Source organism: Chenopodium album, chromosome 7 (genome assembly GCF_948465745.1).
Source record: "Chenopodium album chromosome 7, dcCheAlbu1.1, whole genome shotgun sequence".
NCBI classification, from domain to species: Eukaryota; Viridiplantae; Streptophyta; class Magnoliopsida; order Caryophyllales; family Amaranthaceae; genus Chenopodium; species Chenopodium album.
Genome location: NC_137840.1, coordinates 12442460 through 12464990, shown reverse-complemented (window position 1 = coordinate 12464990; position 22531 = coordinate 12442460). Strand labels below are relative to the sequence as shown.

General features: G+C 33.3%; 3 protein-coding genes across 4 annotated transcripts; 2 read left to right on the top strand and 1 right to left on the bottom strand.

Annotated features, from left to right (window-relative positions):
* Positions 1 to 3986: 3986 nt before the first annotated feature.
* LOC145640015 (glutathione S-transferase T3-like) lies at positions 3987 to 4670 on the top strand. The gene has a single exon (XM_081691325.1). The coding sequence runs from the start codon at positions 3987 to 3989 to the stop codon at positions 4668 to 4670; it is 684 nt and encodes a 227-aa protein (XP_081547451.1).
* A 1669-nt stretch (positions 4671 to 6339) lies between these two features.
* LOC145640014 (uncharacterized) lies at positions 6340 to 6888 on the top strand. The gene has a single exon (XM_081691324.1). The coding sequence runs from the start codon at positions 6340 to 6342 to the stop codon at positions 6886 to 6888; it is 549 nt and encodes a 182-aa protein (XP_081547450.1).
* A 9838-nt stretch (positions 6889 to 16726) lies between these two features.
* On the bottom strand, positions 16727 to 19906 carry LOC145638918 (uncharacterized). Of its 2 annotated transcripts, none has more exons than XM_081689981.1 (7): positions 19609 to 19906; positions 18931 to 18971; positions 18749 to 18847; positions 18608 to 18664; positions 18468 to 18531; positions 18169 to 18378; positions 16727 to 17401 (listed from the first exon to the last, which is right to left on the bottom strand). In XM_081689981.1, the coding sequence occupies exons 2-7, from the start codon at positions 18960 to 18962 to the stop codon at positions 16901 to 16903; spliced, it is 963 nt and encodes a 320-aa protein (XP_081546107.1). In that variant the 5' UTR covers positions 18963 to 18971; positions 19609 to 19906; the 3' UTR covers positions 16727 to 16900. The 2 variants fall into 2 exon arrangements, with proteins under 2 accessions (XP_081546107.1, XP_081546106.1); XM_081689980.1 differs by having other exon boundaries at positions 16727 to 17410; positions 19609 to 19904.
* Between the last annotated feature and the right edge of the window lie 2625 nt (positions 19907 to 22531).

The following is a 22531-nucleotide window of genomic DNA, read 5'->3' as shown; positions in this document are numbered from 1 at the left end:
AATTGGACAAGAATTGCTAGCAAAAACACCAAGAACAAGCTACATTGTATTCCTAACCTTAAGAGGTTCAACAATGGTGATTTATTCGTTTCTTCACCAAATTGAGTCAAACAAGTCTCAAATTACTCCCAATGCAATATATAAACATAATCAAGCAATTTCATGGCTTAAAATTTGACAAACAAAGTGAATTGAGCAATTCAAGTTTCAAATTTTCAAGAAATTTGTGAACAAACATGAGCAAAATTCATTAAAACCGGAGTGAGTTTGGAGAAAACTTACATAGATCGGGAAAATGGATGAAATAAGCTTTGATTTGCAACAAATTTGAGCGAAATCGGTTGAGAAACGAGCAAGAACGAGTGAATTGAAGTTCGCGGACGATTTCTCGAGCAAAATGAACAGCAGTAGCGGAAATGACGAAGAAAGGGGTATATATGGAAATCCCGACTCTAGGGCCAAGCAACAGGCCTTGGCGCCAGACAATAAGGTTTAGAGCATGGCGCTAGAGCCAAATATATGGCGCCAGCAATATTTCAGCGGTGACAGACTGTTCAGCCACTCAGTGCGGTTGTTTCAACTTCTTAAATATTTTGGGTTCCTTGGTACGCCAGTTAGCCCCTCTAAGAAATTTGACATGATTTAGTAATCGGCTTGATTTCAATTGCATAAAGTGATCGACCTGATGATTGGTCGTCTCACTTAGCTTAAAGCGCCTAAGCATTGGCTCATCGCAAAGGCACCGACATAATGGTTCATACAGCAAAGGCACCGACATACTGGTTCAAAATTCAGCAGAAGGCACCGACATACAGGTTCAAAAGCAGCAAAAGACGTACTGGCATAACGGAAGCAAAGTTCAAGCGAGCTTTTAAAGATCGACAAGCGTGGGTCTTCGGTAATTTTCCTCGGAATATTATCGCAATAAATGAGGATGGCTTCCAGCGAGGATATCTTTGGCAGCGTTCCCTAGCTTGCGGAGAGTTGTCACAAACAATTGTAGGTGATTTCAAGCGAAGTTGTCTTCGATCGTGTTCCCTGGCTTGCGGAAGATGGTCACAAAGTGCTAGAAGGTCGTTTCAAGCGAAGCAATCTTCGATGGGGTTCTCTAGCTTGCAGAAGTCTATCATGGCATAATTGGAGGCAGTTACGAGCGTAGCAGTCTTCAGGCGGCATTCTCTAGCTTGCAGGAGGTCGTCAAAAATACAAAAATACAGCAATGCAGCAACAAATCGGTTACTTTCAGAGACGTGTGCTCAACGGTGCAAGATACGCGTCTCTTAACTCTTTTATATGTTTAACTAACGCTAGTTTGCAGGAATTGGCGTTACAAGAGTGATTTAGGATCGCAGAACATTCTGAATCATTCTTCGTCCCTATTGATACTTTGACTTTTGTTTTCGAAACTTGCGTTTCTCCAAACTCAGTCAAAGTGGGGGCTTCTGTAGACACCCATTTGTGTCTCCCCAAAACCAAACTCGGTGATGAGTACCTTTCATGTCAAATCATAATCGAATGAAGTGAAAGTGTGGAAAGTCTGGTGTTGCAGTTAGTTTTAATTTCTTTTCTTTTCTCTCTGTTTTTGAAAACCTATTTTAAGAAAACAGCAAATACAGTTTGGTTGGTCCATAGCAAGGGTCCAATAATAGTGTAATTGGATGGGTCTTGAAAAGAGCTTTCCAACGATATATTATAAGCCTAATTCCGATGAATAATGAGGAAGTTATGGCCAAATTACTAAATTGGGCCCGGTTTGATCCTTATATGCGGCCCAATGATCTAGAGGAGGGCCTAATATGGATTTATCATTCCTAATGCAATTAGAATTGATTTTAGTCTTCTAGATTCTTCTAGAAGGGTCTTTTCATTCCTAATTCAATTAGCATTGATAACTTGACTTTGGTTGACTTTTTGGAGTTTTAATCAGAATAAAAGAGTGTTTTTAAGGAAAATACGATTTTGCCCTTCTGTACGGTTAAATTTTATCAGAATTAAGAAAACACGTGAAAATAATAATTAGCGCCTGACGACAGACATTAGCGCCTAGCGCTAGCCTTAGCGCCTGGCACTAACGTCCAACGTCTGGCACTAACTTGTTTTATCCTCAGCGAAATTCTGATTTGTTTTTTTATCCGTTTGGCTGATTTTCTCTATAAATAGCCTCCTAAAACCTCCGTTTTTCATCATCAACTATCATCAATTCTCTCTAATTCTCATATATTCTCTAGTTTTCTTATTCTTTCTTGTTTGTAAGAATTCTTTTCTCTTTAATTTTATATACAAAATTCCACATTCACGAGACCAAGAAACACCTAGCCAAATTCAAAGTTGCCTTCGCCCTAGACATGAAAGGGTTTTAATTTCTGAGGGTTTGGTCCCAAATCTCTATTTCAATTATTTAATTTAATTATATTGTTTATTATTTTCCTTGAAGTTACTAATGCGTGTATTTTGTTATTAGAAAGAGATACGAGGCATCCAAGTAAGTGCTTTAATTGTTTTATTGATATTATGATATAGAAATCATGTTAGATTGTTGTTATGATTCCTAGTGTCATGTTAGGGTGTTTTGATCTTCCTAATATCATGTTTAGGGTGACAACTAAATATTTCTAATGTCAAGTATGACTAAAAGTATACTTCCTATATTATTTCCTAATATCATGATAGTATCATGTTAGGGTTAAATATTTGATTTTTATTGCTTAGTGACATGCTAGGGTTTGTTATTAATCTTGTTAGTATCATGCCTAGGATCTTGCTATTATTATGCTTTATTTTTAACATGAACATGATTATGATTATCATTGTTATAATTGTTATGATTTATAATTATTTTGATGATGATTATAATTATTATTGTTATTATGTTGCTTGATATATATTTATTGTTATTTCTTGATCACGCCTTTTATGCATGTTTAAAGGGAATTGGTACTTGTAATCACGCTTAATAAGATAATTAATAATCTTGTTTAGGGTTGATTTGATTATAATTCAAGTGATCGCCAATAATAGTTTTATTTGTGCATTAATATTCAACCAACATAGATTAAACAGGTTTAGGGTTAAATCTATTGATTGCATGTTAGTCAGAAAGCGCACATGAATACGATCAGAATAAAGTAGAGGCCTATTATTAGGGCAGGTTCAATCTCTTTTAGGTTGGATTTGTTCCTTCATCCCCGAACTACCAGTTATGGTTCCAGACCTATTGGAGTTGACGATCTCCTGGATCGTTAAGGCGTGTAACCTTCACCTCGTGAACGGTTTACAAGTTCCTAAAACTTGTTGGCGACTCTTTTGCTCTAGCTTCCTTCCCTTTGGATGCCACCGTACTTTAGTGTATGATCACAGTAAGGTTCAAGTTTGGGATAATGTTTGAAATATTCCCTACAGTCCACTTACCGTTGTGTTGATTTAATTGAAGCCATGGATTTTATTGCTGTTGGAGCTTATAATTTCAAATGATTTTTATCTCTTTCAAAACTTTCAACAGTAATAAAAAAAATCTGCTATGAATTTTTTTCAAAAAAAAATTACCAACGGCTTTTTTATATTTTTTCCTATAAAATGAGACCAATATTGGGCTATGTTATTCACACTTAAATTTTTTACCATCCCTCTACTAACCCACAAAAGCTAAGTTATATATTATCTAAACTTAAAAAAATAATATTAGTCCTAATTATGGATCCTAATATTCCTAAGAATCAAGGAAATAATTTCTACTCCCCACATAACCCAAACCCAAATTACCAAATTAATTCCAATTCTCCAAATTTTCAAGCTAATCTCCACTTTGATCCAAATGGTCTTGCTAATCCAAATGTTCAAAGAATTTTATATTATAACATTCTAACCGACCAATAATAAATCTTAATCAGCAGTTTCCTAACCAGTTCCAACAATAGTTTCCTAACCAATTCCAACAACAATTCATGAATCAAATTCACCAAAAAATTTCTTTTGGTTTAATGTTCTCAATGTCTCAACACGTTGGAAACCAAGTGGAGAATAGTCCAACAACTCCCGGGGGAGATGGAAGTAGTAACAAAACTCCTCCAGAAAGAAATGCCAATGATGATGAAAATGACGATGATGACGTTGATGGTGAAGATCCGCAAGATAGCAAATCCACCTCGTCAAATGCAATGTGGGGTGCACAAGAAGACGACGCACTTGTCTCAGCTTGGATAGAATGTGCGATTGAAGATCCGGAGACAGCAACTGATCAGAGTTTGGCTATGATGTGGAAATCCATATATGAGTTGTATGAGCAACCCAGGGAAGACAATTCTTTCACTATCCGACGCAGAACCTTGAGAGCTATGAAAGGTTGTTGGGGTAGAATAAACAAAGATGTGAACCTATGGGTTGGGTGCTATGCTGCGGCACAACGTAGAAATGCAAGTGGTACCAACACTTACAATGTCATGACTGAAGCTCAAGAAATGTATAGTGAATCATGTAACGGATCCCGGTTCACTTTAATCAGCATATGGGAAGTGTTGAGAAAATCTGATAAATGGAGGCCAACAAACAAGCAAGTGTCGAATACCTGTGAAAGTGATAGCTCCAAAAGATCAGAACCAGATACTCCAACAGAAGTAGGTCGGCGTGGACGTCTAGATGGGGTAAAAAAGGCAATAAGAAAGGTAAATCTGTAGCTAGTTCTGGAACTAATAGTTTAGATTCGTTTACTCAAGCCCTATCAGAGATGAATGTGATGAAGGAGCAATACAAAAGTGTTGATGAGAAGTGAGCTGATGTAGCGCAACAAATGTTGGATTATCAAAAGGAGCGAGATGTCATCAAGAGACAAAGGAAAGAGGAGGAAAAGAGGTTCGAGTTATTTAGTGTTCTACTTGCAAAACCAAACTTCTCTGAAGACGACCAACAAATGTTTCGGAAATTGAAAGAGGAGTTCGGCCACCTTTTAGGCTAGTTATTTATGTTGTTAGTTGATATTATTTTAAGTTAGTTTAAGCTTCTTTAAAGTTTGCCTTAATTTATGTTGTTAATTTGGTATGATTTTACAATTGTTTTCTAAGCATATGTATAACTTGTTTAATTAATGTTGTTTAAATATAATTGAAGTCATTGACTTGTAAATGAAGAAGCTCTTCAATCTCATCTTCTAGAGATGTGTGAACAAACATTGGTTTGTTGCAATTGGATAGAAATATGCAAACTTTATCAAAATTCTCATCTTCTAGAGTTGTGTGCCTATTTAATAATTTGTAATTGGATAGTAATCTGGATATATCATCAGAAATCTAATCATCTAGACTTGTGTGCCAATACATGTATTGTTTTGTAATTGGATGGAAATCTGCAAACCTTATCAGAAATCTCATCTTCTACAGTTTTGTGCCCATACATTAAATCATATGTAATTGTTTTTAAATCATTTACAAATTTCTATATAAGGCCTATTCACTTTGTAGTTTAACACACAAACAAAAATACCCTTCCTCACAAAAACAGTCTCACACTAAACACTACTCTTACCATATATACCTAAAAATGAATTCTGATTCAAATTCATCTAGTTCATCAAGTTCTGGTATTTTCGATTATATGGTGAACGATTATGTTGAGTGGCACGAATCAATTACTCAGAGGCGTAAGGAAAAGGAATTAATTGAGGAAGCGATCAATTCAGCTGTTGTCCCCCTTGTCACCTCTACTTTTCAGGTCCCATTCACTCCCGGTACTGAGAAGCAAAGGTGGTATGTACCAAGAGATCGTGAAGATGCTGATACACGGTTATATAACGACTACTTTAGTCACAAACCAATTTATAATGACGATATGTTTCGTTGAAGATTTCGCATGCACGCCCATTGTTGAGGAGCTAAGCGAAAGTAACGAATACTTTCGACAAAGGCCTGATGCCACTAGAAGACTTGGTGCTTCGGCTTTCCAAAAATGCACTGCAGTAATGAGGATGTTGGCTTATGGTACAGCAACCGATGTAGCTGATGAATACCTCAAAATCGGGGCAAGTACAGGTAAATTTGTCTCCATCACTTTGTTAAAGGAGTTATCTCTAAATTTGGACAAGAGTACCGACGGAGGGCAACACCTGCAGATGTAAAGTGACTTCTTCGTGAAATTAATGTTCGTGGACTCCCCAGTATGTTGGGGAGCATTGACTGCATGCATTGGGAGTGGAAAAATTGTCCACATGCATGGAAAGGAATGTACCAAGGAAGAAATAAAACTGCGACCATAATTTTAGAAGTTGTTGCTTTCAAAGACCTGTGGATACGGCATGGTTTTTTTTGGCACACCTGGTTCACCAATGATATAAATGTCCTCCAACGGTCGCCAATGTTTGATGATATTTGTGAAGGTCAAGCCCCAGAGGTGAGTTTTAATGTGAATGAAAATAGATACAATATGGGATACTACCTTACAGATGGTATATATCCAAAATGGGCAGCATTTATCCCAGCCATCAAGCTTCCACAAACCGCTAAGCAAAGATTATTTATAAGGAACCAAGAAAGTTATCGCAAAGATGTTGAACGTGCCTTCGTAGTGCTACAAGCTCGATTTGCAATAATACATCAACCAGCTCTCGCATGGTCGACAGAAATCCTATGGAAAATTATCATGCACAATATGATTGTTGAAGATGAACGAGAAAACTATGTGCATTACGATGCATCTGAATTTATCACTGATCAACCTCAAAATATAGCAGGATCTTCAAACCAAGATATTAAACAACCATTCACTGTGAGAGAAGGACGACTACGTAATCTCAGTTTAGCAGGTTACATGGCAAACAGAAATAATGTCCGAGACAGGGAGACTCATGTGTCATTGAAAAAAGACTTGGTTGAGCACGTATGGAGTCGTTTTGGTAATGAATGACGATATCCAGTAGCCGGATAATTATTTTCTTATGTAATGTTTTTTTTCATTGCAATGTTTTCCCGTGTTGTGAAACCTCTTTTCAGTTCCATCTATAAATTAAATGTGATATTGTTATTTTAAGAGTAATAATAGTTAAGTCTTCAATTTTTTTTTAATAATATTTAAATTAATCATGTCATTATTACGAATACTTTGATAATTAGTACAAATAATTATTACGTAAACTAAATTAATGACAAATTCAAGAACTTATAGATGTCATAAGTTCGACTAATATGTTTATTAGAAGAATAATTAAACATAAACTCCATTAGTAGGAGAGAGAAAACATGGTGGGGTATTTGATAAAAGTAGGAGAGAGAATGGTGGGGTTACTCACCGTTGAAGGAAAAATAAAGGGAGTGACTCAAGATAGTAACTCAAGATATTGGGATATGATGTGGAGGGGGAAAAGTAAGGAAGAGAAAGTTGTGAGCCACCCCACCATTGTGGGTACTCTTAACTATTACTAAAACAAAACATTGCTGACATCATCAATTATGAAACAATCTTACGTGTCATTGTCACATTAAATTTTTTCCCTCCAATTTTATGTATGATGTCATCAATTATTTATGATTTTTTTTAATCTACACTTTTGACTTTAATGCATAAGTGTCTATATAAAATTCAATTAATTTAACCAAGTTACTCTCCTAAATTATAGTTTCACAAACCTAATTGTTTGATGTTAGTTTCAATTTTATTTACTTTCCTTAAATATAAATTATTTTTATATTTAGTTTTAATCTTCATATACAATGTAATGCAACTGAATATAGATTATAAGAAAGGTTAATTTTAATCGTGCATCCCACGGGGATAACCTAGTTTTATATAACCAATAGAACCTTGTTACTCCCTTCGTTTTATAATAATCGCAATGCTTTCCTTTTTCATCTATTTCATAATAATTATAATACTTCCTTATTTTGTAAGGACCCACTTATATTTTACTTTGTATTATTTTTCACTCCTACCATCCTCACTTAAACTACTTTTTATTATTATTTGTTAATTGAATGGAACTTTAGGTTGGTTGCTTACATTTAATACTTCCTATGAAATATAAAAATTTTTTAGAGTTATATGCTATTTAATTTGATAATTATTTTTTTTTTATTGATATCATGAAATAAATAAATAAAACATTTTTATATAGAAAAGATAATAAGAGAATGCGGTAAATTTTAGTGTTGAATCTTTTATGATGATTTTGCTATTTTGAAAAAATATAGAGTAAAATTAACTGTATTTTTAGTAACTATAAATTATTAGTACATTTTAATTTTTTTCAACTATCTATTCACAAATCCGGCCCCCGGGACTTGAAAATCCTGGCTTCGCCCCTGCTTTCCTTTTTCTTCTCGTAAAAATAAAAATAAAAATAAAAATAAAAATAAAAATAAAAAAAAAATTGCTATCTTACTTACTCCATAATATTTATGTATGAATTTATGACCAATGAAATGCAAATTATTTATGATAAAAAAAATATTAAAAATTAAAAAGTAAAATGTAGGAGGTTTTTAGCTTATTAATATTTCAAGAATAATTGTGGGTATTCTAACTAAGTGTTGGAGGTCTTTTGTTTACCCACTAAAATAATGACCACTTAATTATTAAAATATTGAATTGAGCTAATTCAAAGAGCTAAAGGCACAAATAGTACCATTGATGAGCCAAACAAAAAGTCCTTATTCAAACAATTGAGTTCAATTTACAAATAAGCTCCTCACAAGTCTTCAAAAGAAAGGAAAAAAAAAAACTCCTCACAAAAATAAATGGGTTGAAAAATAAATTTTACATGTACAGGTTGTGTGTTGAGTGCCTTTGCCATTATTTGTGTTAATTATCATAGCTAATATTACTTAAAATGTTACTCCGTAAATAATACTCATAAATATTTAAATTTCTCAATATTTAAGTGGATTTCAGTGTCATACATATTATCACGTGCACAATTATTGGTTGAAATACTCTGTATATGTTGTTTGCAGCTGCACTATGTTTGCTATACGTAGAGGTGTCAAAAGCACACCCGATTTGAATCCGACCCGAAAAATATTCGATTTTTATTTGGACTCGCGTGGACATAATAATGAAGCATGTCTCAACTTTAAAAGTTGACCCGATCATTTGAATTGACACCTTTAGCTATATGCACCACAACAATCATGACGTTTGATCGGTCTTGTGGAAAATTTTGGCAAAAACAATAAAACGTATTTTGTTTACGATAGAAATGTGTTAAGAAAAAAAAAAAAAAAGTTTTAAGCAAAGGATCCACTAGTCTTGCAAATGCTACTATTAATATTAATTTTGAAAAACAAATTATTTAAATGGAATTCAACCCTAAGTATTGAGTAATTCCCTAAATTTTAAGGCTGTGTTTTGCTCTCCTTTGAAAAGTAAGTTTCATGGCTAATTATGTAGGTATAATAAAGATATCAAAGTCCAATCAAACATACATATACCAAGATCAATCAAGTCGATCTAATTAGCTCTAATATGTTATATATCAATATATGTTAACCTATACTAATTTAATTGACATTCTCTTCGTCAAAAAAAAAAAATAAATAAAAAAATAATAAAATAATTGACATTCTCTCAAATTAAACCTTGTAATTTAAAACAATGCGAGCAAAGATAATATTTATGCGAATTTAGTGGGAGCCAAATAATAATTTGATGGGAAAAATATAAGTAGCTCTTCATTTTGAAAGGTAACAAAAATTACAAAAGTACTGAAGTTCTTTAAAAGTACATCTTTTTGCCCTTTTTTGTCCTCCCCCATAGTTTTGTTGCTAACACTTTATTGTATGTAATGGAATTACATCATATAAAATACAAGTTCATAAGTAAGTACGAAGTAATAAGTAATGTAATAGTATTACATAGATTTTTAAATTTCAAATTTAAATATTTGTATAAAGTGCCTTTTCCTAAGTGGCTAATCCAAAAAAAATAAAAAATAAAAAAAAAATGCAGAACACCATGAAGATTTTCATGATCTTGTCTACTTTTATTCCTTAATAAACTTTTTGAATTTGTAAATTATATGCAATATAATGAAAGCATGTGGTCATTTATCTATTGGGAAACGCTTTTTTTTCTTTTTTTTTTTTTTTTTTTTGCATGGTGTTATTTTTAGTATGCAAGAATAAAAAAATATAAATTAAGATTCCGGAATCTAGCAAAAGGGTAAAGAGCAAGAGCCAGATGACAGCATATACAACAAGAATGAAGAAAGTATAGTTAGCAACATCACCATGTTTGCATTCTTTGGATACAATTACCAACCATCTATTTTTGGGATTCCAAATTCAGATTGTACCCTTAATTTCTTCAATATTAATTAATAATTCTTCAATATTAGTTTAATAATTATCGACATAATCCACCTATGTTATATCTAAATTGTCTTATATGTATAATCGTATATGAGGCTTACCATTTTAAGCAAATTGGCATGTGGGGTAGTTGAAATTTAACGGACATTATATCTTGATCAAGAAAGAATAAAGATGCTACTGCTCTGAATCAAAAAGAAGATGCTACTACTCAAACTTAAGACATCTAGAATGTATTTAGATTTATATAGGTAATTAAATTACTATAGGTCCAAAGAAATTAACTTGACTACATCCACGCAACCTGAAATGACTCAATTCAGATTTCGACCTGCATGGATACAATAATGGTTTTACATGACTCAATATTGAAATAGACTCATCCCTGCTCAACGCTCGGCCCTACCCACCCCTCGGGGTGGCCTCGCGGATCAAGGCCTTGTCGCTGTTGATCAACACGTCCAAGCAATCATATTGGCTCAATATTGGAGCCTCCTTTTTGAGCTCTCAGTAACCACGATTACAAGGTCATTCTCGGTCAATCGTATTAAGCAAATTTATACCTCTCACAACTCAATCTTGTAAAGATTTGCATTTGGGAACATTGACAATGAAGGAGAAGAATATGAGAATCCAACCTCAAACAATTCTTATTAGGTCATGAGACCAAACTCACACCTAAGCCAAATTAAATTTGCTTGATTTTGATAATGTACTGATTATCTTATATGAGTGTCACCAAAACAAGATTTGAGGTCCAACTAACTCCAACATAACCAAAAATCATGCAACCTTTTTTTTTTCAATTCAAATTAAATTGAACTATTATGAATCATAAATGTAAAAGATCGACAAGGTAGGTCTAATCCATTACTTTTCCATACGAAAAAAAAAGTGTACGCCCGTTATAATGCTCAGATATAACATTAACATCCATGCAAATTTATCTTACTTTTAATATAAGGTGGCTTTTATGAAGGTTTTGGGGAAAAGACTTAGGAGTGCTCCACATAAAAATAAAAAGATGAACATCATGATTTAATAATAGAATAGTGGAAAGAATTTTGGTTGTTTGAATAATGTAAGAAGTGAGTGAGTGGTTAGAAAGTATAAATTTCAGGGTTTGGACACCCCATTTCACAACTAGTGGTGTTCCCTTGTCGCTTACATTTTTACAATTAACATTTTTGGTGTTTCATTGGATCATTACCATATAAAAAAAAAGGTTGCCTTTCAGAATTTCATACTTGTGTAGTTGTGTATTCTACTGAAACATAGTATAAATTTCCGAGCAACATTGCTTTTGTAATTATAATTTTGTTTTCTTACTATTTGGATTTTATTTTGAAAGACACAAAAAAAATTGTAATTATTAACTATCTTAGCTAATTCAGGGACTAATGTGTTATTGTGTTAGAACATACCAGTATGTACAAAGATTTTAAAAGAGTGTGATAGATTTTTTTTTTTCAAAGAAAAAATTATATAAATATGTTCATATTAAATTATAAATGTATTTTTTTAAAAAAAAAAAAAAGTTAAATGTGGTCTGCCACACCATCGCCAAATTGGAACTCAACCTAAACAAACCAAATTATAACTCTAACATCTTGTCCAAAACAGAAATTAAAATTCTAGAGCTTTTTTTTTTTTTTTTTTTTTTTTTTTGTTGTTGTTGGAGTAAATGTAAGTAAACTAATAGATATGCGAATACAAATAACAAATCCATAATTAACAAAGGTTTTAAGCTAATCCTTAAGGGCTTGTTTGGCATCGTTTTTGGTTTTCAGTTTTCTGTTTTTTTGAAAACTAAAAACCAAAAACAGGAAACAAGAAAAAGGTGTTTCCACTTTTCTATTGTCAGTTTTCAAAATTATCACGATTTTAATAATTCTAAATAATATTTGATTCATTATGTGACATATATTATATACTTTTAAAAAACCAAAAACAAAAAAACAGAAAACCACAACGATGCCAAACGAACCCTAAATTACAAGACTTAAATTTAACAGCCAATAATTTGGGCTAAACATATTTATTTCTAAAAATTGAAAATCCAAACATTCTAAACAAAATAGGTTACCCAATCCATTAACCTTAACAATACGGATAATTTTGTAATTTAGTTGAAATTATGTGGTAATGTTGTAATTAGTGTTGAATGATATCATAATAATTTATTTTAAAGTTTAACTTTTCAAACACAGATACTTCGTATTATTTAATACGTGTCCAAGAGAAATGGAGCAATTATTTAAAAATCGATTTAAAAACTTTGGTTCAATTCATGGTTCGAGAACCGACCCATGCTTGCCCCTACCACCAATGAAAGCTAAGTTAGAAATATGAGTACAAATAGCATAAAAAAAATGAATATTCAAATTCAGGTAAGTTTAGATCAATTAAAGATCAAATTCTGGTACTAAATTTCTTAGGTCAAATTAAGGATTAAATTTGTGCATCAATAAATGTGATAATATAAGTAATGCAATTACTTGGAGTAGTAGGATAGAAGTCCCAGTTAATCAATTTGATAAACAAAAGGCAAAATGGTAAATAAAACAACATAAATGCCTAGTTATTATGGCATTTTCATAAATATATCAACAACAGTGGGACTCATATTTAATAAAAAGTTGTTGATTTATTTATAATTTTGTCATTTGATAAACAAATTTTATTTATCATATTGATAAACTTGTATTTTCTCTTTTTTATTATTATTATTTATTTATTATAAAGAGGTGTAGGTATTTTCCTATATTAAATGTCATTGGTGCCAATTATTGACTTCTTGATAATGGCAAATTAAAGGTACTCTCGGATTTTTAAGGTCGTTTCAGTTGTCACATAGAACAATTCTATGCTGTACATTTCACATTGTTTCTTCCTGTCCTTTTAGAACTCGATCACTTGGCCCATATGCAATGAATCCCCACAACAACACAAGCCCTAGTGCCCCACAAGGCCATAACTCTAATTGAAGCCCCTTACCAATCGGGTTGTATAGCGTTACAAATTACGACGTACATTGTCACTTTAATGTGGCTTAACTACTCTAAATTTTAATAGCATAAGGTAATAAATTCATTCAATTTAGAGAAGATTTTTTAGCTGTAGAAATAGTTTATGGCCCAGACGATGTACATGGGGTCATGGGTTCACACATTAATGTTCTCTAAATTAATGTTAATATTTGTAACTTTTTGTTTAAGGAGTACTAGTTATATTTAACCGTATGACATGACACCACATCATCTGTCGGGTAATGATAACATAGATGGAGACATGATCACTAGAGATGACACTAAACTTGTTCAGACCATAGTTGAGTCTGTTCATTTCAAATTAGATCAAATTTGACTAAAATATCGTTACGGTTGAATGGTTGATTTCGGTTTGGATCGATTCAAGTCAAAATCATAACTAGTTCTCTTGTCAATGGACTTATTTACCAAATAATCATTATTTAGGTAGGTCAGTTTAAATTCAATTTTAATGATGGGTGATTAGATTAGGTGAGCCTTGTCAACTGCTATGGGAAAATTAGTTTCGAGTGGTACACCATGTAGGAGTGGATTTTCAGATACAAGGCTTAGCAGCCCAATCTGTATGACTGTATTATTTTTATTTTTATTTTATTTTTTGAAAGGAGCCCAATCTGTATTAGGGCCCGGTCAATTGGGACTAGGTTCTAATTTCTATTAAACTTGATCTTTAAATAGCTTTTAGCTATTTGGTACTCCGTAGTAAATTCAAAATCCTCTGGCTTTACAAACTTTATCAATAGAGCAGTTGCCGCAATCTGTAACACAATGTTGGATAGTGTATTGCCGCATAATGCTATTATTAACAATGAAAATCAGACATGCAAACACTCCGACACTACATTTCAAGATTATAAATTTTTTACTCCCTCGTTCTATTACTTCTATAATAAGGTGCCTATTTCCATTTTCATAGTTACACTTTCTACATTTTGACTAAAGTTTCCCACTTCTCAGTAGCATATACCTCTACAAACAGCATAATTTATTCTTAGATTCATTTTCATTTCAACATATAGTTTTTTACCATTACTTTTTTTTATAAATTTTGTTAATATGTAATTTATGATATTGATGGTCAAAGTTATACATTTTTTTTTTAAAGTTCAAACTTACATATTTATAACGGTATAATGAAAAATGTATGCTATATTATAATAAGATGGTGAGAGTTAGAGTATTAATAATTGTTGAGCCTTAAACATTAGACATGAAACTAGATCTTCCAACGAGCATTCTCAAATTATGTTATAATCTGGTCCCGAGAACCAGGGAAATAAGCAGATTTTCTAAATAAAAAACAATCCAACCCTAATCAGAGTAATCACCTAATCCACGTGATCTCCTCTGAGATTGTGAACTAGTAAACGATAAACTCATTCATAGATTCTCGCAAAGAATAAAACAATAAGTATATAAGTATATACTTGGATTATAGTCGTGTTGCCCTCTTTGGTACGTGGATCAGTCGTATTTCCAACAATGTGATCCTCAAGATGTTGGAAGCTTGGAACACTAAAAGTCTCTTTAGATCTCGGCCGGGCCAGAAGGGGATGATCCGATCCACATCATTAGAAGGTAGAAATGATATGTTATGCTAAGAACATACGTACATAATTTCACAAACGTGTCATGGAGCTGACAAGCGTGTCATGTCGAGTTATTATCGTGTTCGTGTACAAAGTTAAACGGGTTGGAGAACCTCAACACTAACTCGACCCACTTAATAAACGTATCACATTGACTTGCTTAATCAATCGTGTTTAATAATCTTGACACTAGCTAACTCCCTATTTTTGTATCTGATTTCGTGTTGTCGTGTCATAAATAAAAATGTTAGTCTCATGTATAACTATCATAATTCTCATACATTATTGGTAAATTTTCATAAAGTGGGTTGATTTGTGTTAGTTTCAGGTTGGAATTCATAACACTAACCCTGTTTAGGGTATTTTTACCCTGCCACGTGGCCCAATCAGAGGGTGACACGTGTCAGCCTCAGATTGGTCCAAAATGGACCAATCCCTGCTTGACACGTGTCATTCCAGAAATAAAGGGGAAAATGCGGCCTTCAGGCCCAAATCCCGAGAACGCCGGAAAACGGCGCAACCCACCAATGATTAGGGTAAAGTGACCTAATCAGGGGCAATTCCCCAAGACCCTATAAATAGGGAGATGTCCCTCATTTGGAGGACACGTTTTACCATTTATTACATTTGCATTCTCTCACATCAGAGAAACACCTGAGCTTGGAATCCGAGCAGATATCCACCTAAATTTCCGTCCTCTTTATTCCTTTTCAAGTTACTAACTTGACCGTCGGAGGCGGAGCTCCAATCACCCGGAGTCTCCGTTATTTTGCAGGTACAGCTCGGCCGGATCATACTTCGTGTTGTAACTCTCCCGAGGGACAAAAACACCCAAAACAAACCCGACCTATTTAATAAAATGTGTCGTGTCATGTTGACTCGTTTTATTAAAAATATTGTAAACCCTTGACACTAACCCGACTTTTTAGTGTCCGATTCGTATCGTGTTGTGTCGGCCTTAACCGACTCTAGTTATCTATATCCACGACAATGCATCGTGCGAGAGGAAGTTTTATTGGATTGGAAGATAATACAGATTACAGAGAGTAAGTTCAAAACTAAGTTGTTTATATGACATTCTCAAAACACTAATGATGAAAAAGGCCACAAAATAGGCCTTAACACAAGTCATTGCCTAATATGACAATAATTATTGCACCCCTACGCCCCCAAACTGAGGCGTGTCACCCTAGTACCTGACTCCCTGACCAAGAAGTGAAATCACTAACAATGTTAACTACGAGTACAAAGTAAAGATATGCTGGATTAAAACTTGAAGAGTCAAAATAAGTCCCCTGAAATTGAGCCAAATAGATTATCATAGCCCAATGTAATAAATATCATTGCACCACTAAACCCTACAACAAGAGCACATTACGCCTAGACCCCGAGTCACTAACCAAGAAGTGAAATCCCCATGCTAAGTCGTTTGTAGTAGACAAACAGATTCAAGGCATATTCTAACATGTAAAGCTTAAATGGCACATCAAGTTGTTAAACACCGTAAAGCTGATTTTCCATCTACCTAATCAACATAAGATTGATTAGATTTAAACCAACAATACATTTAATAGTAGTATGTCTCTTTTACCAAATCTCATCTATGCTAACTAGCCAAAATAAAACATAAAACAAATTACAATAAATGCTATCCAAACTACCTAAAACTGTAACCACTAACCAGTAACCAGTGGTGGTCCTTGCAGGTGATGGCAACTTAAAGAAAGTTGGTAACGCATGAGGCGTCACATTGTGTATATTCTTACCATAGCTAATGAGATCAGAAGATATATAAACTATATAAAGCAACCAATTGAATCAAAATAGATGTGGAACGAATATACAAGGAGACCAAAAAATAATCCCCAGTTATTCCATCTTTATATTTTTCGAATAATCATTTCACAAGCACATCCAACCTACTGCTAAAATACTCACATTTAATATAATGAGATGAGAAGTGTGGCAAGTCAATCTATTTGTTTGCTGTGGTGGATTTAGTCTTCCTCAATCTGCCCCGAGTCACCCGAATAGCTTCTTCCATTACCGTCTCTTCTGGGGTAGGCAGAGACTTTGCCCCCGAAGGCTTGATTGGTGATTTTACAACCTTGGTGGGAGCTGATTCAATCAGCTTGACATCTACTGTGTTACTTGCTGGTTGACTTGAGCGGCTCTCAGGTGCAGAAGGCAATGATACCGACTTCTTTATAGAGGTTGAGGATGGTGAAGGAGGAGCAGCGGCAGCTGGAGCAGGAGCAGGAGCAGGAGCAGAAGCAGAGCTTGATGGCTCTTTGGCAGAGCTGAGCTCCTCCTCCATCTCATTGTCTTGACTGGAGGATGTACTTGAAGTAGGAGACATGGGCTCTTCATCCTGCTTCTGTGTTGTAGTTTGGGGTTTTGTCGAAGGTTGCCGAGGAGCAGCAGTGCCATTGACAGCAGGAGGAGATGGGCGGGGTCTTGGAGCTGGTTGTTGCGGCTGTTGTGGCTGGATACAAGCAGGATTGCATGATCAGATGAGCCAAAAAATAACGAAAACCAAGTATAACTAGCATCAATTTGCTGACAAGGATTGCACTTACATGCCCTTTTCATGAACAGGATAGTTCAAGCACATTTTTAATCAACATTAACAAAAGAAATAAGTAGATATCGATTGAAAAATACAAACGACATAAAAAATGAATCTCTGGATATGCCCTACCCTTTCAAAAAGCATTCACAAACAAGACTATTGATTATTTAAAGTGGAGACCAAACATAGCCCATTACACACTTCCCCAAATAACAAGAAAATGGCCAACAGACCATTAGTAAAATTGAGCTGTATAATTCAACTTCCTTCAGTCTTATAAATGAGATAACCATAAAAGTATTGAGAACAGCAGGAGTTCTATATCGCTGATAACTAAAATTATTCATCATAATCAGATGCATTAGCAATCTATAAAGATTTCCAGAATTGAAACTTCTATTTCTAAATGCCAGAAATATAATGAATTTATTACTGAATATAAAAGAGGAGTTTCAATCTTTTGGTGATAAAATGACGAATCACAAAAGGCTGCATATTACTTGTGGGCTGTGGCTAGCCTAAACTCTGTTATATTTTTTTCCCAAGTTGAACTAGCAAACCATACTTACCCAAACACAACACCAAAGACATTAATGGAAATGACTATATAACACTTGTAAAAATGTCACACTGTCATTTTCCCGGTGAACAATAAAGCTCAAAATGAATACCTGGGTAGGACGACGATTTGGGGTAGATTGTGCTGCAACATACTGTAAAATCTCAAAGATTCTTGTCTGACCATAGCTCATGGCTTTTTGACAGTACGTGTAAGTCATATCACCAGCCCTAATTCTTAATTCCAGCAAGTTGCGATCAATTTCCGTCTCATGCTTTGAAACATATGGTTTAAAGAAGGAATCATATACGTATGTTGTTCCCTGAAACAAAATAACAAGTCGGTCGCACAAGAAATAAAAACTAATATATTGACATCAAATCAAACAATTGTGCATACGTATATTATTACCTTTGTCCTAGGATACCACAGGTAGATTATGAATGCCAATTTAGCCTCACTGTACATGGGAAGCCTATAAAAAAAATGATTAATAAACGACCATATGACATTGCAAAGTCAATCAAAACCAATTCCAGCAGCACTCTTACCATGAAATGAACGTATCACTAACCCTCTCAAAGACCGTCATTAGAGCAACTAAAATCCTGAAATCATACCAAAACAATATTAAAAATTGCAAATACAAGTAAAGAAAATACACAAACGAACCAAATCAGATTAGTATATACCAGTATTGACACCAAAAGCGGAGCTGCTCTATCTCCGGTTTATTCTTCTCAACCGTTTTATAACACTCATATGCCGGATAGGCATAGCCAAAAATCATCCTGCGAAACAATCATCCAATTAAGACCGAAATTAGAGCCACCCCTAAAATCGCAAGATAATAGAGTATTAGTAGGCGACTTACACAAGTCCTCTAGTAAGAAAATGCCCAATCATTTTGAGTTCCTGAAACACACAACAAAACAAATGCAGAAAAGGTAATCAAGATTTCACCCAAAATAAGACATGGTCAGCACCTGCAATAATCTATTACATTCATAACATAGATATAATTACCAAATGAAGAAATTATACAAAACTCCAATGTTTGTTAAATAATTTCAAATGAATCGCCTAATACGAGCCGCAATCAATAGAAATCGCAGCTTACATACACCATTAAACCACAATGATGATAATTCATAGCTATTGAGCTAAGATTCACATAGTAATATTACGATTAATTGCATCAAATGCATTGTACAAAAGATAATTTTACATATATCAATATTCTAACATAAAAAATAAATGAATTAAAGCTTAATACAATAACATTCGAAGCTGAAACTTGAAGTAATTACAATAATACAATCAACAATCAAACAAAAACAACTTCGATCAATGCATATGCACAAAATCAGATTCAAACATTCAATTCCAACAAACATCTTCAAATAAGGTAAAAAAAAAAATCAATAAGAAACATACAAAACCTAAATCAAATATTACAATGAGATAAACAATTACAAAATCATTACAAAAATCAAACAAATTAGAATATCAAACATTCAATAACACTAATAGATTATCCATTGTTCCGTACCTGTAATAGATTATCTTTAACGGATTATTGAAAAATCAATAAGAGCAGGAGAAGAGGAGAGAGAAGAAGACGACGGAGGTGGCGGTCGAAAGTTTCTCCGCCGAAGAGCGACGGCTAACCGTTGCGAAGTCGGCGGAGATAGTGACTGAGAAAAGAGGAGAGAGAAAGTGAGGGAAGAGAGAGAGTCAGAGATGTTTATTTGTGCCTATCCCTGTTTTTTTTCAAATTTACCACCTCCCTCTCTCTCTTCATTTTTTTGGATTTTAGATTTTTTTTTTTTTTTTTGGGAAAATTTATTTTTCAAGGTTTATTATTTTTATTTTATTTATATTATAGTGGGGATGAAAATGAGTTAGTTGAATGTTTAAAGTTTAATCGGACGGCTGATGAGGTTGAATTGGGTGATAGTTGATTGGATGGTTGACATTTGGCAGTTTTGGAGTTGAAGTAAACGGTAACCTCTGTATTGAAGGGAGGAAAGGAATTAGATGTTTATGGCAAAGTTAGGATAGGAAAGGAATAGATTTCGCTAGGAATTGTCTTCAACCTTGTAAGCCATGAATTCTTATTATTCTTCTTAAGTGAGAATAACTATCTTGTTGGGTCAAAATCCAATACAAGTTAACTCTTGAGTTAGATCAGTATAAGTTAACTCTCAGGAGTTGGGATAGCATACGTTTTTCCTCATCTGAATTTTTTTAAAAGTTTATGGTAGTATATCTTACAAAGTATTAGACTTGATTAGTTCTAATTGTTGCCTTAATACACTTGAGTAAAGCTGATTACCTCTAATTTCTTACTAAGTATTAGACTCTGATTAGACTTAATTAACCCTAATACTTATTATTTTGAAGGTAAACATAACCCAATCATATCAATTTAGTCACTTAAAAGGTGATGGGTGAAGTTAAGGGATTCTTAGATTTCTTACCCTCAAAATCGATTTGTCCCCTACTGGGACCCTAACGGGGAATTGAACCATCAACCTTATGATTGGAAGGAAAGGGGTATCATTAAAATATACTTAGGGCTTTTTAATTTTTTTTTTTGGTAAATAGAAAATTTTATTACCAAAAGAAACAAAGTTACAGCTTACAAAGAGCTAAGCAATAACTAGCCACCAAACACCACAAGACCCAAAAATAGGCCAAACACCACCACACTAGTTCCAGGATCACACCTAGCCACCTTCTAGGAAGAGATCTAAGCTGAACCAGGAACAACTATTGGACTCAGGCAACTGAACACCTTCTAGGAAGGGTTAGTACTTGTTTTTTCTTTTTTAATCTAATCTGATTTAAGATTAGACTAATATTTGACCTTATTTGTATGCTAATTTATAAATTAGAAAAAAATTGTATAAATGAGGTGTTTTTAGATTTGTAATAATATGAATTTTATTAATTTGTAACCTTTATATTTTTTTTCATTATTAAATTATTGATATTTAGCTATAAAAACCCGCAAATTTAAACGATAAAGCATGTCAAATTTTTATTTTTTTTTCTAAACTGTAATTTGAATTTATTTTTCTTAATTTGATCTAAAATAAGTAAAAATAAGTTGAACTATGTACAACCTTTTAGTTTGATGCCTTGAATTGGTTTGTTTCATGTCTGCCCCATATTATGCTGGAGGAAAACGACAAAATTCTTAAGAATTAGGCCCCGTTCACTTCACCTTATTTTTGCTGAATTGAAATTATTTACATTGAACTGGAATTATTTTTTTGAACTTAAATTATTTTTATTGAAGTGAAATTAATTTTGCTGAATTGAAATAATTTTTACTAATTTTTATTATATTTGTTCTTTGAAGCTATTGGTTTTTACTGAACTGAATATTATTTTTACTAAACTGAACTCATTTTTTGGTGAACTGAAATTATTTTTATTGAACTGAAATTATTTTTACTCAATATCATTTTTCTAAAGCGGAGTGAACAGAGCCCTTAATAAAGATTTTGTTCTTTGAATGTTTTTTTTTTTTTTTTTTTTTTTATTTATAAGTACTGGAAAAGCTTTAAAAAAAACATATTAAATAAATTTTGCGGTGTACACAGCCTACTATTGCATGCACTCTTCAAAAAAAATATAAATAAATAAATATGAAAAACAACCTATTGCACGAGTATGTGACATTTTGACCAAACTTTCTTGCATTAGCTGAGCATATGTGCAAGACACTTGACTTCAGTTAACCCCCAAAATTATAAGGAAATGTTGTTAGAAAACTTCTTAATGTTAAAATTTGTATGAAACCACCTTTAATATATAGGTTGTGGTAATGGTAATGTAATTTAGAAAACATGTATGTGTTTGTATATAGGAATTTAAGTTACGTTCTCAATCTCTTACAAACACCAAGTTTCAATGAGTGTTCTGGAAGCAAGATTAAAGTCATGGCCTCATGGGCTCATGAAAACCTTAGTCATAGATTTGAAGCTTGTAAAATTTACAACTCATATACCACACTTATGAAGAATAGGCAAACCGATATATTTAACTTGACCTGTTACTAATCCGGTCGATCCATGTTCAACTGAACTTCTTATTGACTCGACTCAAATTCAATCCAAATAGTCATAAAGCTAACTTGTACTCAAATCGACTCAAATTTAACCCAACTTACTTGATTGTACAATTACATACATTATCTAAGTACATGGTCTTGTCTAAATTTTATCTATCAAGAATTGTCATTGTTAGGCCTATAAATGAACCGAGCAGATCAACAAACTACAAGAGTTCAAGCTCGGTTGAAGCTTGTTCACATTTGTTTATTTAATAAATGAGCTAAGCGTAAACAATTTTAAACCTCGTTTAATAAATGAGTTTGAACACAAATATAGATTTACTCGTTTAAAAAAGTTTATGAACAACTCATTTACATATGTTCATGAGCTGCTTGTTTATATATATGT

What these genes read in the sequence shown, in the direction of transcription:
- LOC145640015 (XM_081691325.1), top strand. Translation starts at nt 3,987, where the DNA reads ATGTCTCAACACGTTGGAAACCAAGTGGAGAATAGTCCAACAACTCCC.
- LOC145640014 (XM_081691324.1), top strand. Translation starts at nt 6,340, where the DNA reads ATGTTTGATGATATTTGTGAAGGTCAAGCCCCAGAGGTGAGTTTTAAT.
- LOC145638918 (XM_081689980.1), bottom strand. Translation starts at nt 18,962, where the DNA reads ATGATTGGGCATTTTCTTACTAGAGGACTTGT. An exon ending in TTTCTTACTAGAGGACTTGT is followed by an intron (nt 18,848 to 18,930) that starts GTAAGTCGCCTA and finishes ATTGTTTCGCAG; the next exon opens with GATGATTTTTGGCTATGCCT. An exon ending in CGCTTTTGGTGTCAATACTG is followed by an intron (nt 18,665 to 18,748) that starts GTATATACTAAT and finishes GTATGATTTCAG; the next exon opens with GATTTTAGTTGCTCTAATGA.